The sequence below is a fragment of the Serinus canaria genome, chromosome 1, assembly GCF_022539315.1.
Source record: "Serinus canaria isolate serCan28SL12 chromosome 1, serCan2020, whole genome shotgun sequence".
NCBI classification, from domain to species: Eukaryota; Metazoa; Chordata; class Aves; order Passeriformes; family Fringillidae; genus Serinus; species Serinus canaria.
The window spans coordinates 81,696,059-81,711,387 of NC_066313.1; the positions used below are offsets into that span (position 1 = coordinate 81,696,059).

A 15,329-nucleotide genomic window follows, 5' to 3' on the forward strand; every position below is an offset into this window, starting at 1 on the left:
GACTTTTTACTTTGTTTTTTCCTATGGGCTTCTGTTATCTCTAGGCTGCGTTTTGGCACTGATTTAGTAGACTCTCCAGTACTTTCTTTGCTCTTTAGTTTAAATAACCCCTAATTAACCACTAGGTCCTTGAGGACCTTTGGTTGTGTCAAACTCTTGATATAAAAAAGTTAGCAACCAGTCATTGATCGGATGGTTTCCATGGGAGCATGGATTAAAGATAGCAGCACTATATTACAGGCTGATTAAAAATAAAAAAATTGCCTCTGACATGCTTTTTAATCTTACTAACTAAAGATTTGCAAGTTTTTCAGCTTTCCCCTTGTGCTGCTTTGCACACTTAGAGACAAACCTTTCCTCACTAATTGCATTGGTATTTGCTGGCTGTTGTAGTGTCTTGTTGCTGCACTGTGCATGTAGTGCTGGAAAGGCTGCACAGGATCACAGGTCTGAGGGCCTGGAGAGCTAATGAATTTACCAGGGATAGAGGGGCAGGGCTGGGGTGAAGAGTGAGGGGGCTGAATTGCCTAACATACATGCCCTGATTTCTGCACTTATGTCCTACATGAGCAAAGTGAATGTAATTTGTAATGGAATCAAGAAAGATTTTAATGTGTGTTAATGTCTGTCAGGGACATTGGGTGGGCTCTGGTGTGGTTTGGCAGCACGGTGTGCAGCAGGCTTGGAAAGCAGGGTGGGGAGACGCAGGCCCATTGTACATACATATAGAGTTAAATCCCTATGAATTTACAATAAAGCCTTGGTCTAGTGTTTCAGAGAGCTGGAAAGCAGAAGCAGGGAACCCTGGTTGCTCAGATCCATTTCAGATGGTGTCACTCAGCACTAGGAGGGAAATGGGAACGAGAGAGCTGCAGGTGTCATTGTGTGCTAATGAGTATGAACATGCAGCACACCTGCTGTTGTGAGCTGTGCTCTTGGCAGGACATGAGCACTCAGGAGTAGGAATCTGACTTTTTCTGGAATTAAAGGTAGGTATGAGTGACCAGATCACTGCATTTGTGTAAGTCTTTGTGAAGTGGAGGGCTCCTAATAGGAGTTACGTGTTTAGGTAGCTGATGTAAGCTTCCTGCTGTGGGTCAGGTTCTCACTTTGCTCATTGAGACCTCTGAGAGGTCTGCTTTATGCTTGGTCTCTTCTGCTTAAGCTCTCCCAAGTGCTGTGTCCTCTTCATAAGTGCCTGTTTCTGGAGAGCTGAATTAACGTGTTACTGTATGCAGTGTGGAACCATATTATATTTTTGTACCCTTGCTGAGCTTTAAACCTTTTGACACATACAATACCAAGTCTGTGCTGACTTCTGGTGTGAAAAATCTTGTCCAGTTCTTTAGAGTATGGACAAGTGGCTGATACATTGCCAGAAGTTGGATTTGATTTTTAAATTGATTTATAGTAATTATCTATTTTCTTGTATGACAGCCTGTTCTTGAGGTCGTCAGGACCATTGCCTGCCATGATTTCAAAAATACCTTTCTGTGTCAGGTCAAGACAATTTCCTGTGTTCTTTATGAGGATGAAAACTCTCTGAACTCATGAAGGTAAGAAAAATGAAATGACTAGCTAGATATATTGTTTAGCTTAGACACCAAAATATCTGCAAAACCAGAGAGTAACATCACCATCTGAGACATAGTAGACATCCAGTGGCAGAACCACAGAATTCCTGTTGAAGTTCTCAGGCTGCTGTGGAAGGAAACTCTTCAGTGTAATCCTGTGGGCTCCTGGAAAAGATTCTTTCATTGCCTTTGGATAAATGGTTAAAAGCCCAAAGAAGAAAAGTAAAAATAAAGTGAAATTATCTGGAATTCAGGAAGTAGACCTGTAGCATAGTGCCTTGATCAAAGGCAAATCCAGTCTTCCACTTGCATTAAGCTTGTTACTACCATATTATCTGATGTGCAGCGTACATAAATTGCCAGGAGCACGATACATTACTGTTGCAGATCTTCCTAAAGATTGTTGACAGGCTTGGGTCAAAATCAGGTTAAAATAAATTCCACCCAAGAAAGGATCTCAAACTGCCATGAGTCCGGCGTGATAAAAACCACACCTGATTTCCAGAGACTAGAATATCACTTAGTGGCTTGATTGGGTATATGTAGATACATGTCTCTTTAGCTACACCTAGAAGGCTGTGTTCAGTGTGGTAAGGATAATTGAGAAGAACAAATGCAGTAGAGAGAGAAGAAGCTCATGGAGACCTGCTGAACATCTTTAATCAAGTACTGTCTTTGCACTACTTAAGTTCCACCAAAGTGGAAAGAGCAGGGAGTTGTGGGGGCATTAGAGAATTAAATCAGGCAATGGAATGGTATTATGTGGGCTCACTTAAAATGGTTCTGATAGGCATATCACATGTTACGTGAAACCATAGACAATCAGATGTCAACAAGTGATTGTTGTCTAATTCCTATATCAAATAATAGAAAAAAACATCACAGATCTTGAGTAGCTGTGTACCATCATCTACTTTTTTTGCATGATCTTATGTATAGGAATGCTAATAAAAAGCAGATTGACCCAGCAGTGGGGAAGCAGCTCCTTTCCCCACTCAGTTATTTAGATGGAGATTGCAAGATCTGGGGCATCAGCCAATCCTAGAGACAAGCTGTTGTTTCCTGGACAGGATGGTGCCAGTTGGCAGTGTTGCTTTCATACAAAGCAGCTGCTCCTGGCACCAGCTGGCTTTCAGCAAGTAGGGGAGCCACAATGGTGGTCTTGCTTGGGACAGACTGGCAGACTGAAGTATTGCCCATGTGGGGGCAAGCTGTTGCTGATCAGATCTCATGGGGAGCGTTTGACTTTGCTGTCCTTGCTGCTCTGTTGTGGCCCGGTAACAGATGTGTCATGGCTGATCTAGGTAGGCCAAGTAGTTGCATTAGGACAAGGCTGTTCTGAATTTGCACTTGCTCAGGACAAGGAAACAGAATTAATCCTACTTTACAAAGGAGACATTTGGGTGTCGCTTTAGAAATGGAAGCATCCAGCTCTGGTTGTATTTTACACTTTTGCTTGAGCTGAGTTAAGAAGTTAGGCTGATAAGGAACTGTGATGGTTGAAAGGAATGGATATGAATTCATTTGGTATATGCACTCAAAATGTTCATGAATATGTACAGACAGAGAAGAATAGCAACCATGTCTTAGAAAATCAGTTGTTTCATAGAAAACACTATGTTGCAGTACTAGGAAAAAAACACGGCTATGAAGATGTCTCTGTGATATGATGAAATGCTAATGATAATAGTTTGCATAACTTCTCCACAAGCTGTGGAAATTCTTGATGACCTGGAAAGGGTGGAATAATTGGATTAGATCATATTTGAAATAATGAAAACTGGGGGTCTAGGACCTTATTCCCACTCCTCACAGGCTTTCTTGTAGATACTATTACAAAAAGGTTATTTAAAGAAACTTAACGGCAGTGCAAACTTTTTGGGGAAAAACCCAACAACCAATAATTGAAGTAGAGGACTAATTATTCTGTTCTCAGCATAAAAATCATTAATAGCACAGTGTCCCCTGAATAGCTGTTGAAAACAGAGATTTAGAAGTGCTTGCTATGGCAACAGTGTGCAGTTTGATTATGATTATAGAGAAGGTTTTCTAGAGTAAATAAAATGTTGGATGCAACTTAAAGCAGACAAATACAAGCAAATAGGCTTTGATGAAAAATTGTTTGGAAGTTCCCATGCCCTCAGGTGACCATTTCCTATGTGGAGTAGTTTGTGGGTTCCCTCTGCCATAAAACAGTGGCTGGAAAGAGCTATCTTGACAAGCTTCTGTGAAAAAGAATGGACAGTTTGGTTTTGTGGTGCAGTGTCAAGTTCATTAGATGGAATCTTGAACAAATAACTAAAGCTGAACTTCAATAGTAAAACACTGCATGGAAAAAGTAAGAAAACTTTAAAATGAGAAAGTACATATGTTTGGTGTCGTTTACAAAAAAGTTCAAGTGGGAGGCTGTCAAACAGCAACCTGCCCTGGTTTTTATGGTTTTGGTTTTAATGAAGTGTGGTTATTTCGGATACAAACACCACAGGCATGAGCACCCTCTGCCGGATGTTTAAAGGGGTTTCCCACGCGATCCCTTTTGGTTTCTAAAAGTCAGGTTTTTCATCCTTACAGCTGGTGTTTTTCCCTCGCCACGCTAACAGTGTTGTGAAGTGGGGAGCCCCGGCCCTGAGCTGTTACTGCCGAGCTCGGTGCCCCTGGGGAGCTGGTATTCTCTGCGGTGGTGCTGGGGCGGGCAGTGGATGGCACTGTGCGGGCGTTGTACGAGTGGGCACGATCGTCCTGGGCATAGATTTGTGTTCCGAGAGGCAGACTGCCCTGTGTACAGGGCACAGAAAAAGTGGCTTTCATTAACAGCAAAGGGCCAGTCCCGGACGCAGCTCTGCCGCCTGCGGCAGCTCCGGGATTACTCCCGGCTCCCCGGGAGGAGGAGGAGCCGGGGCCGGAGCCTGCCGGGGGCGGGAAGGGGCGGCAGGTTTGGGATGAGGAGGAGGAGCTGGAGCGGCAGGAAGGGTGTTTCCCTGCGCAACTCCCGGCTGAAGTGACTCAGACAGGAAACTCCCTGCCAGGCGCGGCCCAGGAGCGGAGCCGCCGGGCCGACGCGACCCTCGGCGGCCGGGCCGAGCGGAGCCCCCGGGCGGCCGGACAGACAGACAGACGGGCACCTCCCGCCGCCGGGCAGCGCCGCTCCCGGGAGCCGGCGGAGAGCGGGTGAGCTGCCCTTCCCGGAGCCCGCCCGGGCACCTTCGCCCCCTCCCCCGGATTCGGGCGCTTCATCTGCGGGGCCGGGCGGCTCCGCGCCCCCGCCGCGCCCCTCTGGCTGGTAACTGTGAGCCCCGTACTCCTCCTTGGGGTTGGTTCATCCCCCCCTCGCTATCTGGTGTTCCCCGGAGCTGGGAGGTGCCGCGGGGGTCCCGCTGCTCGGGCGGTGCCCGGGGCGCGGCGGGAAGGGCCGTGTGGAGCCACAGGCTGGTGGCCGTGGCCTCAGACGGGTTGGGTCCCTCAGCGGTGGGCACCTAAAGGCCATTCTTGGTTTTTGTTTCTGGGGGTAAGGTTTTAGCTTGTTCACTCTCGTGCGTGGCCCGTGTGTCTGCAGCCCTCGAGTGGTCGGAGTTCTGCCTCCTGGGCTGTCTTGGAGTGGGCTAGATGGGGAAAAAATAAAAGTAAAAAGCTCTATGCAGGTTCATCTCTCTCTTCAGAGGAAGGAGGTGATCTGGAGTGTCTGTTTAAGGACGTGGAATAACTTCCTCATGAGGAACTTGAAAATTATCCAGTAAAAATAACTATGCTGTAATGGCAGCAGCACTTGTAAGCTTGAAAATCCCCAGATGGATGGTCTGCTACCCCACCCCTCCTCTCTAATGAGCAGAGGTGAAGACAGACATGCACTTCATCTTTCTGAGTATTCCTGTAGTTCATCAACATCTCTGCTAATTTTTTGCTTTTCAGTAGGCTCTCATTGCCTTGATTTTTATTACGGTGCTGTTTGATGGCAGGTTGAAGTAGCATTTAGACATGTAAATGGTTGTTTGTGCCAGCAAGGCTGTTGGGAGGAAGTTGTCTTTGTGGGATGCAGCCAGTCTGCCTGAAGTGCTGGCGGAGAACGTGTATTGGAGGAGGAGGAAAGCTAGCTGGAGGAATTTCTTCTTAATTAGAAGGTCATACCAGGCTTTTCTGTAAACTGTGGGAAATGGAAAGCTTAGGCTAATGAGGACTCCAGTCCTTATTGCATTCCAGTTAGTTATTTGGCATAACTTTATTATAATAAGCTTACTGGACATGTACATATGCAGTGTTGTGTGGTAGTGTTTTCTTCAAAATTGAGTTTATAATAATACTGTAGTGCAATCTGGCAATGTCTGAATTATGTTTTTATTAATTGTATTTAAACTGTTTTATGCTCAGAGAATGTCTGAGCTATGTGATAGAAAAAGCATTGCTGCTCCTTACTCAAGTTCTAATTCTTGACTTCATTTAAGTCCCACTTTTACCTCTAAAAAACTTTTTTTTTTTAAACTTTTGTAAACACGAAGTTTCTCCTGTTCTAGTATAAAAGACTCTTTAAGCTTTCCCAGGCAACTGGTCTGTGAAGTCTGGCTGGTGTAGGCAGCCAGTTGTCTCTGTAGCTGCCAGGAGGGAGGAGGAGGAATTTGGAAGAAGTCTGTAGAGCATTGGGAAGGCTTAACCCCAGTATCATCAAAGCTTCCTTGGCTTGTCCTCTGAAAAGTGTACATCGGTCTTTCTTTGTAGCAGCTTAGATTTTTTTTTTTTAATAGGGACTATTTACTTGATGGAATATCTCTAATATACTTTGGTTTTCAGGTTATCAGCTTGTTTGTGTGTTCTGACAATAAACCTCTCTGAGTCTTTGAAAAACACCCAGATACTCCCACCCCCCAACATCCTGCTTGAAAGTCTTTGTTTTGTTTACAGGTCTTGGGTTTGCAGTTTCTTTTGAGGGTCTTGATGCTGAGAGTGGAGTGGTGTTTGAATGGAGTGGTATGCTCAGCTCTGCTAATTAAAAATTTCTCCCATAATAGATATCACAACATTCAAACTTAAAGGGAGACAAATTGTCAAAGTTGTTTAAATTTTTTTAAAGAAATGTATGTTATAAGAAAGGGAATGTTTCACAAACAATTCAGACCTTGCAGTTTTTAACTTCTGAAAGTGTGACTTATAAAAAAAGCTCATAGTGCTTTAGTGATGCACCTGTAATATTCAAAGTATTCATTAACAAAATTCTTGTTTCTTCAGTTTGCCTTAAATGGAAATTGTCCTCTGGGCTTAAACCAAGAGATTCTCTTGGTCCATTATGCTGATTTTGTAGCATAACTAAGTAATTACTAGAAATCTGTTCTAGCTCTGTGTTCCATGTTAGATGTTTGTCTGATACACTCCTTAAGTGTTGGTTTGTGCTTTGTTCATTTATTCTGGGAGAGAATTGTCTTGGAAGGTGGCTTGTTCCCGAGGGTAGGTTTTAAAACCTTGCCATCAGAATCTTCTGTCAGAATTTAAAACCTTGTCAGAATCCTCTGGTTTTTATTTTAAAGTTTGTCTCTTGAAGGTTTCCAAGATACTGAGTTTGAGGTGGAAAATTCAGAGTGGTTGGAATTGAGCTGCAAGGTTGTAACAAAAAGATGGAACAAAAAATCCCCATAAAACTCGTTTTTTGTGGGAACAGTTGTATTCATCCTCTGGCCTGAAAGCTGCTAGAACTGTTTGCAATGCTATACAAGAGAAGATTAATTTTAATGTAATTTCCATGCCTATATGTCCATATCAAATGGGTTTCGTTTTACAGGGTTTGCCCTATGTTCTCTGGACAAGCTCATCAAGTGGTTCCTTGGTTGACTTGTTACTGTACCAACAAGTAAAGTAAACTTGAATGCTGGGCAGCAAGTTTTACCCTCCTGAGCTGGAACTCAGCTGTGTGATTGACTTCACTGCTCGGAACAGTGGCTGTGTCACTTTCTGAATTTCCACTGTTTATACATTTTAAAATAACTGCAGCTACTATGGCAAGCCCCAACTTAATGAGCAGTTATGCTTGAACTAAGGTAAGTGCTTGTTTACCTAGGGATGCTGCAGGAGCTTGGCACAGCCCAGGCGTGAGTGGCCAGTGAAGTGGTTCGAGGTGGATCCATCCATGCATGTGGGATTGGGACTCATTTGAACGGTCCTGAACTTCCCTGTGAAGTGTTCTCAGGGATGGAGGCAAAGAGGGAGGAGTAAATGTAACAGATTTTTAAATTTCTGATCTGTAGAAAATATACCTTGTTTCAAGTGGCTTCTGGAAGACTTTACTCTTGAACGTCATCTTGCTACTTTTTGGCTACATTGTTGTTTGTATATACAACAAATGAAAGCCGCCTATCCTTGTCCTGGTTTTTACACAGAGCAGAGACAGTAAAATGAAAGAAGGACATTTCAACATTGTGAAATATGACGCACAAAGAGCTTGGTAATGGTGCTTTATATTTCAAGCTACATACGTCAGTTTGGATTCTTCTTTACTGCATGTCTGCCCTTAGAAGCTGACATTAGTAGGGCTCGGGGGCACACTTTGCTGTGTAATACTGATAACAGAGTGCCTATTGATTTGCTTTGTGAAAACGTAATTCCATTAATCCACATCACTGCCTTTCTGGTGGTAAAAATAATGTATGATGCATTGATGAGACTTGCTACAAGAAGACAGAGGTTGCAAAACAGCAGTTAATCTTTCTATCTCTTGGCACCAAAAATGTTGTAAGATATTTTGGGTAGCTCCTTATCTCTTGTAAACACACTGGCAAAAATCCTGAAGCATGTTTTCTTCATAAGACTTGAAAGATTTTTCTCTGTATTAGTATGTACTGTTTATTGTATGCCTCTGTTATGTCTGTAAATATATGTGCACTCACAAATGTTTGTGAAGAAAATCCTGTATTCACACACTTCAGTGTTTTGGGGGAAAAGTGGCTGTCTTGGACTTAAACTGTAAAAAGTAGAGTTGTAGTAAAGGTTGGTATGGCACAAATAATCATCAGGCATTTGCCATCTTAGAAGAAAACCCCTTTCCCTCAGGCTGAGCATCAGCAGATATCAAGTGAATTTATAGCTGTGTAGCCTTTCTGCAGAAAGACCGTTGTGGGAGAGGTGATTTAAGGTTGTGGGCAGTCAAGTTGAGCACAGATCTGGCTTGAGGTGTTGGAGAGGGAGCCCATCTCTCCAAGCCTTCCCAGCTGGGAGATGGTGGTGGTCCCTGCTCCTGAGGAGCAGCACTTGTATCCTGCTGCTCGATCCCTTTCCCACATTTTCTGTAGCTGTTTCATTCTGCCAGACCTCTGCTCCTGTTGGAAGGGACCCCAGCAGGGCATCAGTCTGATGGTGAGCTCAGGAGGACCCTCAGGGTGGGAGGGTCCTTCATTGCTAAACTAGCTGCCCACCAGGCACCCGCTGTGTGGGACTTAGCCAGCTTGGTCTGCTGTGGATTTGCAGCCCTCTTAGCCAGCTGTGAGGTCCCTGCTGTACTCTTCTCAATGACTGCAGAGAAATAAAAAAAGTGAGCATGGTAGTTCTTTGACTGGGTGGTTGTTCTGTGGTTCTCTCTGTGTGTGTTGCCAGCACAGGTGCTCTGGCCTAGGCAGAGCTTAAAGTGAGTGTCCTCCATAAGGGTGGTTGTTCTTCCTGTTAGCTTTAATAAAGCTTTTCTTATTCAAGTAGTCAGGTCACACATATGGAATTGGCACTTCTGTTCTTGCTTTCATCAGAGGTAAACGTCAGGGCAGCAGGTGGTGCCCTCCTTTTCCCGGTTTGTGAGTGCTCCCAGCTAACAAAGTGGTTGTTTGTGGGGTGAACTTGTGGGATTTCTCTTTGCTTGAGCCATATACTGGGAGATTTTTTTCAGTTTAACAGTCTGTCTCTCAGCAAGCCTTTCACATGGCTGGTTTTTGCAGGTCTCTTTTCTGTCACTGTTGGTCAGGAGGTAATAGAGTGACAAACAAACTTTTTAAAGCCAGTAATTGCTCATTTGGTGGAAAAAAATGCCATCCCCCCTCTTTTCCCTCCACTAAAAGGCATCTTAAGAATTCAGTCAGTGTGTAGACTTATGCTTACTAGATGACACTCTGCAAATGATTAGCAGGGTTGAGTCTCAGTAATGTTCTTACAAATTACTTTATTCTAAAGTAAAAGAAAAAAAAATTAAATGGTTCTTTTGGTTTTAGAAACAAATACCAGTACTGTGGTTTTATGTTAGAACATGAGTCTCAAGAGTTGACATGCTAAGTAGTGATACTAGCTGTGCAAATTACACAAGGTGCTTTTGGAGATGCTTGCTTTATACTCTACATCTATACAACAGATTTGTTTCCAAGGTTTAGATAAAAATATGTCAGTGCTGTACTTCAGCTTAAAATATATTAATTCTGACAGGGACATGGACACTTTGTTGGCAGAAATAAAAATGCTGTTGACCTGAAGCTATTTATAGCCTTCTTTCAGTATAACTCTAATTATTTTAAGTGGTTTCAGTGATATAAAATCAATAAGGAGAGTACACTGAATTATAGATTCTGAGTGGGAAGTTCAGGCAATCTGTCAAGACACACGGCTCAAGATAGATGTGAATGCTTGTCAGGTGAAATCTGAAGTAATGCTCTGGATGAATTTTCACTGAAATTGTGTATTTTCTTGTATAAAATACTACAGATGATGAGATCTTTCTGAGGAAAAATATTTTGTTTTCTCTTCTGCTCTGTCCTGTACTATTTCCTTAGTTTTTTTTAAGAGAACTGTTACTTCTTGTCTGATTCACTCTCTCCTCACAGAAATGCACATAATGGTAGATTTTTTTTAAACAGCTTCTGAAGCCTTTTGGTTTGGTTTTTTAAATTTTGTTTTCTTTTAAAATACTATAGTTTTGCAAAATTGTACATTATTATTGTACTGATTTAGATAATAAATAAATAATAATATAAATATATAATATTTATATAATAAAATAAATATAATAAAATAAATAATTTTATATTATTATTTATATTTATAATAAAATAAATATAATAATAATATCCACTACTTTTAAGCATGGATAGTACAAATTTGCCTAAAATACCTTCCACCTTACTTTCAGATGAAGCTGTCTAATTTTTTTTAACTGAGAGTGTTGTATTGCTGACTCACCATGTACCTACAGCTATAGAGGAGTGGGAATGACAGCAGACAGCCTCTCTTTTAGAGTAACTTTTATTGAAACCTTTGTTTAATTTTTAAACTCAAAGTAAGGCAACGCTGAAGCCAGAGCTTCAGCTGCAGGCTTGCATTGGAAAAACCCACTGGATGTACTGAATGCCTGTTGTGTCACTGGGGGAACATATGCTGTTAAGATAAAGCTGGATGCAAAATGCAGAGGCACTGTGGAAGGGAGACCTGGGGGGCTGCCCCTGCCTGGACAGCTGCCCCCAGCAGTGGGTGGGTGTCCTTCCCACAGGCAGGGGTGTTGCCAAGCAGACTCCCCTGAGAAGCTGTAAGGCTGACCCTGGAGCAGCCATCTGTGTAACTGGGCTAACGAAGAGAGTGCTGTCTTCCCCTCCCCTGAGAAAACAGTGTTGCTTTTCTTTATTTCTCTCCATTCTTGTGAAATAAAAACGCAGAACTCACATGCTTTATCAGGAAATGTAGTGATAGGACAAGGAGTAATAGGCTCAAACTGAAAGAGATGAAATTTAGCTAAAAGATACAGAAGAAATTCCTGACTGTGGGGGTGGTGAGGCACTGGAACAGGTTGCCCAGAGAGGCAGTGGGTGCCCCATCCCTGGGAGTGTTCAAGGCCAGGTTGGATGGGGCCTTGAGCAACCTGGTCTAGTGGAAGGTGTTCCTGCTGATGGCAGAGGGGATGAACTGTGTGGTCTTTAAGGTCCCTTTCCACCAAAGTCATTCTATGAGTCCAAATAAGCAGTTTTGTCTAAGGCTGAGGGGTTGTGTGGTTGCTTAGATGGAAACCTGAAGCCTCCAGACTCTTGTCTATCTCTCCATCTTTGAGGCTCATCTCTCTTACCTGTAACATGACAATCCTCTATCCACTGGGGTGCTCAGTTCCCCTGTCCCCAGCTCCTTTCAGCCCACAGTACTCAGGTGTGCCCTTTTTGATTACAGTACCAGCACTCTGTAGACACAAAGGGCAGCCAAGGAAACCATGCTGAGCAGGTGTAAGCAGTCTGTGATGGAAGACTTCACCCTGAGCCATGCCAGGCTCATCCCATGTGAACTTTTTCCTTTCTGGCGTGGCCATTGCTTTTGCTGCTCCCTTTCCCATTCTTTGCAGTGTTCACAGTGGGAGTGTTATCTTTTCTAAGAAGTTAGAGAGCTTTTCACAACTGTAGTTGTAGTTTTCAGTTTTCACATGCTGTAAGTGCTGTGCTTCAGTGCTAAACTTCAGTCTGGTCCAAAGCACTGCTGTGCAGCATTGCTTCCTACCACCCGTGCAGCAGCAGGATCAGGAACAAGTACAGAAGAAATGCTTGTGGAGAACAGCTGCAGGAGAGAGCAGCATCAGCAGAATGCAAAAATGGCAGCAAACTGAGAAGATTAAAAAGGGGTGTGGAGGAGTGAACTGGGTGAGACAAAAAAAATGCAAAAAAAAAAAAAAGGTGAGGGGGTTGGTCAGGAAGGTGAAATGATGCAATTCAAAGGTGTAATACCAGAAAATATTAATAGGGTAAGGCAAGTAAGTGTAGCAAGACAGATCTCAGCACACCTAACCTAGAATGTAGCAGTGCTTAAATCTCTAGCTTCATAGCAGTCTGAAGAGAGGCCAAATATTGCAGAAGTGGGTTCATTCTGTGCATTTGTTGGTTCACTCAGAACTAACTCAGTTCTGTGAGAATTAATTAGTAAATCAGCACAAACCCCCTCAGCCATTTAGCCCCAGCAACAGCAGATTTTTTTATTTATTTTACTTGTGACTTATCTTGGGCTTCAGACTTAGGTTCACAGATAAAGCAAACCAAACAAAACACCTCTGTGAATTCTTGTAGCACAAATGCCTTTGCAGAGGGGAGTTTGCATGCTGTAGGCCAAACCTCAGAGACATGCCCTCCCTCCTTGTTCATCTAAGTGGGATACTTTTGGAGGAAATTTTAGAGGCTTAGGCTTCTCCCATGCCATCACAATGGATTCTCAAAATAAGTGGAATGAACAAATTAATTTTTCATTTTTGAAGTGTGTGCATCCTCCGCTTAAGCTTCCTGCAGAGGGATAGCATTTCACCCTATTTTTTGACATCAAGAAGTTGTGTCTCTCTTCTAAAGCTTCAAGATGTGGAATGATTCTGCAGATACATGGTACTGGCCAGGCTGCCCTTTGTAACAACCTGGTTGTTACTTGCTGCTTCATCATCATCCACTGCAGATGCTGCTGCTGTAGAATTAGTATGTGCTCATCCATGTGCTCCTGCTGGCTGCTAACACAGCAGGAAAAGATAAATTCACTCTTGTGGTGCTTTTGCTAGCAAAAATGACTCCAGCCAGGTGCTATGGTACAGGAGTGCTGAGGTTGCACTGTGTTCTCTAATTGTGGGAGAGTTTTCTTACTGGTGCATGTAAAAAGGAGTCATTAGTAGACATACACAGGGTGGCAGGCTTCAGGAAAGGCAGTTCTGGACTGCCATCACTCACCAGTCTTGATCTAGGCTTTGTTCAAAGAGCCAGACTCTCCCATTCCTAATCTGCTGTGATGATATTAGAGTGCCAGACTGTCCTTTTATTGGAAAGTGCTTGAATTCATCCAGGATATTGAAAGGGAAGGTACTTGACAAGCATAACTAATTGTTCTCCGAGTCCTGGTGGTCAGTGTGTCAGCAAGCCATTTCAGCTCCATGACAGCATCCTTAGCAGTGCTGTCCTTATGACCTTGGTTATCCAGTGGGAGGAACAGAACTGACTCACTGAAGTGTGGCTTTTATGTTGTAATTAATGGTGCTGCTGCTGCTTACTGATACTGCCCAGAATTGAGTTTTCCAAGTGATAAGACTGGTGTATCACTGAGCACTTGAACCTTGCTTGCACAATCATAGCACAGACGTTGCTTGTATAAAGAGATGGCAGGGATGGGGATAGCTTGCTGGGCTGTTTCCCTGCAGGGGACAGAAGCTGGGCAGGTAGCAGTGTGGATTGCATGAAAAATTCACATGTGACTGAACACAAAGAGCGTATCATTTAGGAAGCTGAGATTTTCTAAAAAAAAAAAAAAAGAAAAAAAAAAGAAAAAAGTCCTCCTATGCTATTAGCCTCATGTTCTTCCCCCAGTCTGTGCCTGCTTTTAGAAGCTTGCAGTTATTGTGAGCCACATCACCCTGTAGGAGTCTAATACTAAATTAATCGTTTCTATTATGTGGCTGTTCTTCTGGGACTTGCTGTGATGTTTGGATGGGGCAATACAGTGCTGGAATTTTTTTCTCTTTTTCACGTATTAAGCCTTTCTTTAAATTCTGTTTGCAGATGTATTTTTGAAAGCTTAACAGTATGTCAAATCTGTTGCACAAAGGACTGTCAGCTGCTGTTTGCTTTCTTCTGTCTTTTATTTTAATCAGGCAGGCCAGTAAATGATGTGAAAAGCATTTTTCTTTGCTCCTTCAGCTTATGCAAATCTGTTGCTTAGGAACAGAAAGGAGCTCTGGTCCCAAAAGGAACATCTTAGGCTGATCTGCATGGCAAAAAAGGCAGATTGTCCTGTCCAGAGCACAGAAAAAGAACGTTCTAACAGAGAAAATCCATCGTGTTGCTGTTCTCTGAAGCACTTTAGCTATCAGGGTGTTAAAATGTTTTCTTCTAAATTTAATTGATAAGTAAGCAGTTGAGTGGCTGAGGTGTTCAAAATTTAATTAAAATAGAACTGAAAGGGGAGTTTTTGAGAGAGATCTTGGAGGTTTGAAATAAAAATGAATATTTTTGTAATTACTGTGCTCTTCTTGGAAGAGAAAATCCATTCCTTTTGTTCTCTTTCTATTACAAGGGCCCTTTGTGATTGGAATCTCATTGTTTAAATTGAGTAGGAACATTACATTGAATATTAAATCACATTTTCATAATAGAAAAATTATTTAATTGATTTTCTGCAATCTAGTAACATAGAAAAATGTCACAATGGGACAGAAAAACCCCTGAAAATGTTGTGTTGCTGTAGGGATAAAACTCGACTTCTGCTGCTATGCTGACCAATTCTATTCTTGTAGGAATATTGTCAGTAGTTGCCATGGAGTTTACTGTGGTTGATCCTGAAGACCCCAATTCAGCAGGCCAGTCAATCATCTTTTTAAATATACTTTCATTTGAATTTCTTTCCCTCAGTGTGTGGACTGTGGAATATCTTTGCTGCTGCGTTGTTTTTTTTTTTTTTTTTTTTTTTTTGTAAATGATATGCTTCTCTTCTTCCCAGTTTTCATCACAGAATTCTGTCCTTTTAAGTAGGGTAAACTTTGATTTATTTATGCAAAAGGCATTTAGTTATTAATATTTATATTAATATATAATAATTTATTTTAGGCAAAACCAGTCATGTGGATACATATTTCAATTAATGGATTGCATGGCAGTTTGAATCTTTAGCATCCATGATGCTATATTTTAATTTAAGATTCAAAGATTCTGCTTTTGCAGACTTGGGAAAGAAGAGACACAGTGTCAAAGTAAGTTGCTCTTTAAAGTGTAGACAGACTTCCTCTTTGTCTTGTTTTGAGCCTGGGAACATGTGCAAGCACTTGGAGATCAAATGCATCTGTTCAAAACCAAAATGTGTCCAGTGGACTGCAAAAAG

At 42.4% G+C, this 15,329-nt stretch overlaps 1 protein-coding gene across 4 annotated transcripts in view; it reads left to right on the forward strand.

Annotated features, from left to right (window-relative positions):
- The first annotated feature begins 1,334 nt into the window (after positions 1 to 1,334).
- Positions 1,335 to 15,329, forward strand: part of CYFIP1 (cytoplasmic FMR1 interacting protein 1) — a 78,554-nt gene continuing 64,559 nt past the window's right edge. The window contains exon 1 of one of the 4 annotated variants that reach the window (XM_050979846.1): positions 1,335 to 1,556. Coding sequence is in view for 2 of the 4 variants with exons in the window: in XM_050979841.1 (XP_050835798.1) it covers positions 7,578 to 7,591 (14 nt within the window). In the remaining 2 variants the exon portion in view is untranslated. Of the gene's footprint in view, positions 1,557 to 4,574; positions 4,743 to 7,368; positions 7,592 to 15,329 lie in introns of those variants that run through there. The other 3 variants (XM_009085379.4, XM_050979841.1, XM_050979840.1) reach the window with 3 other exon arrangements.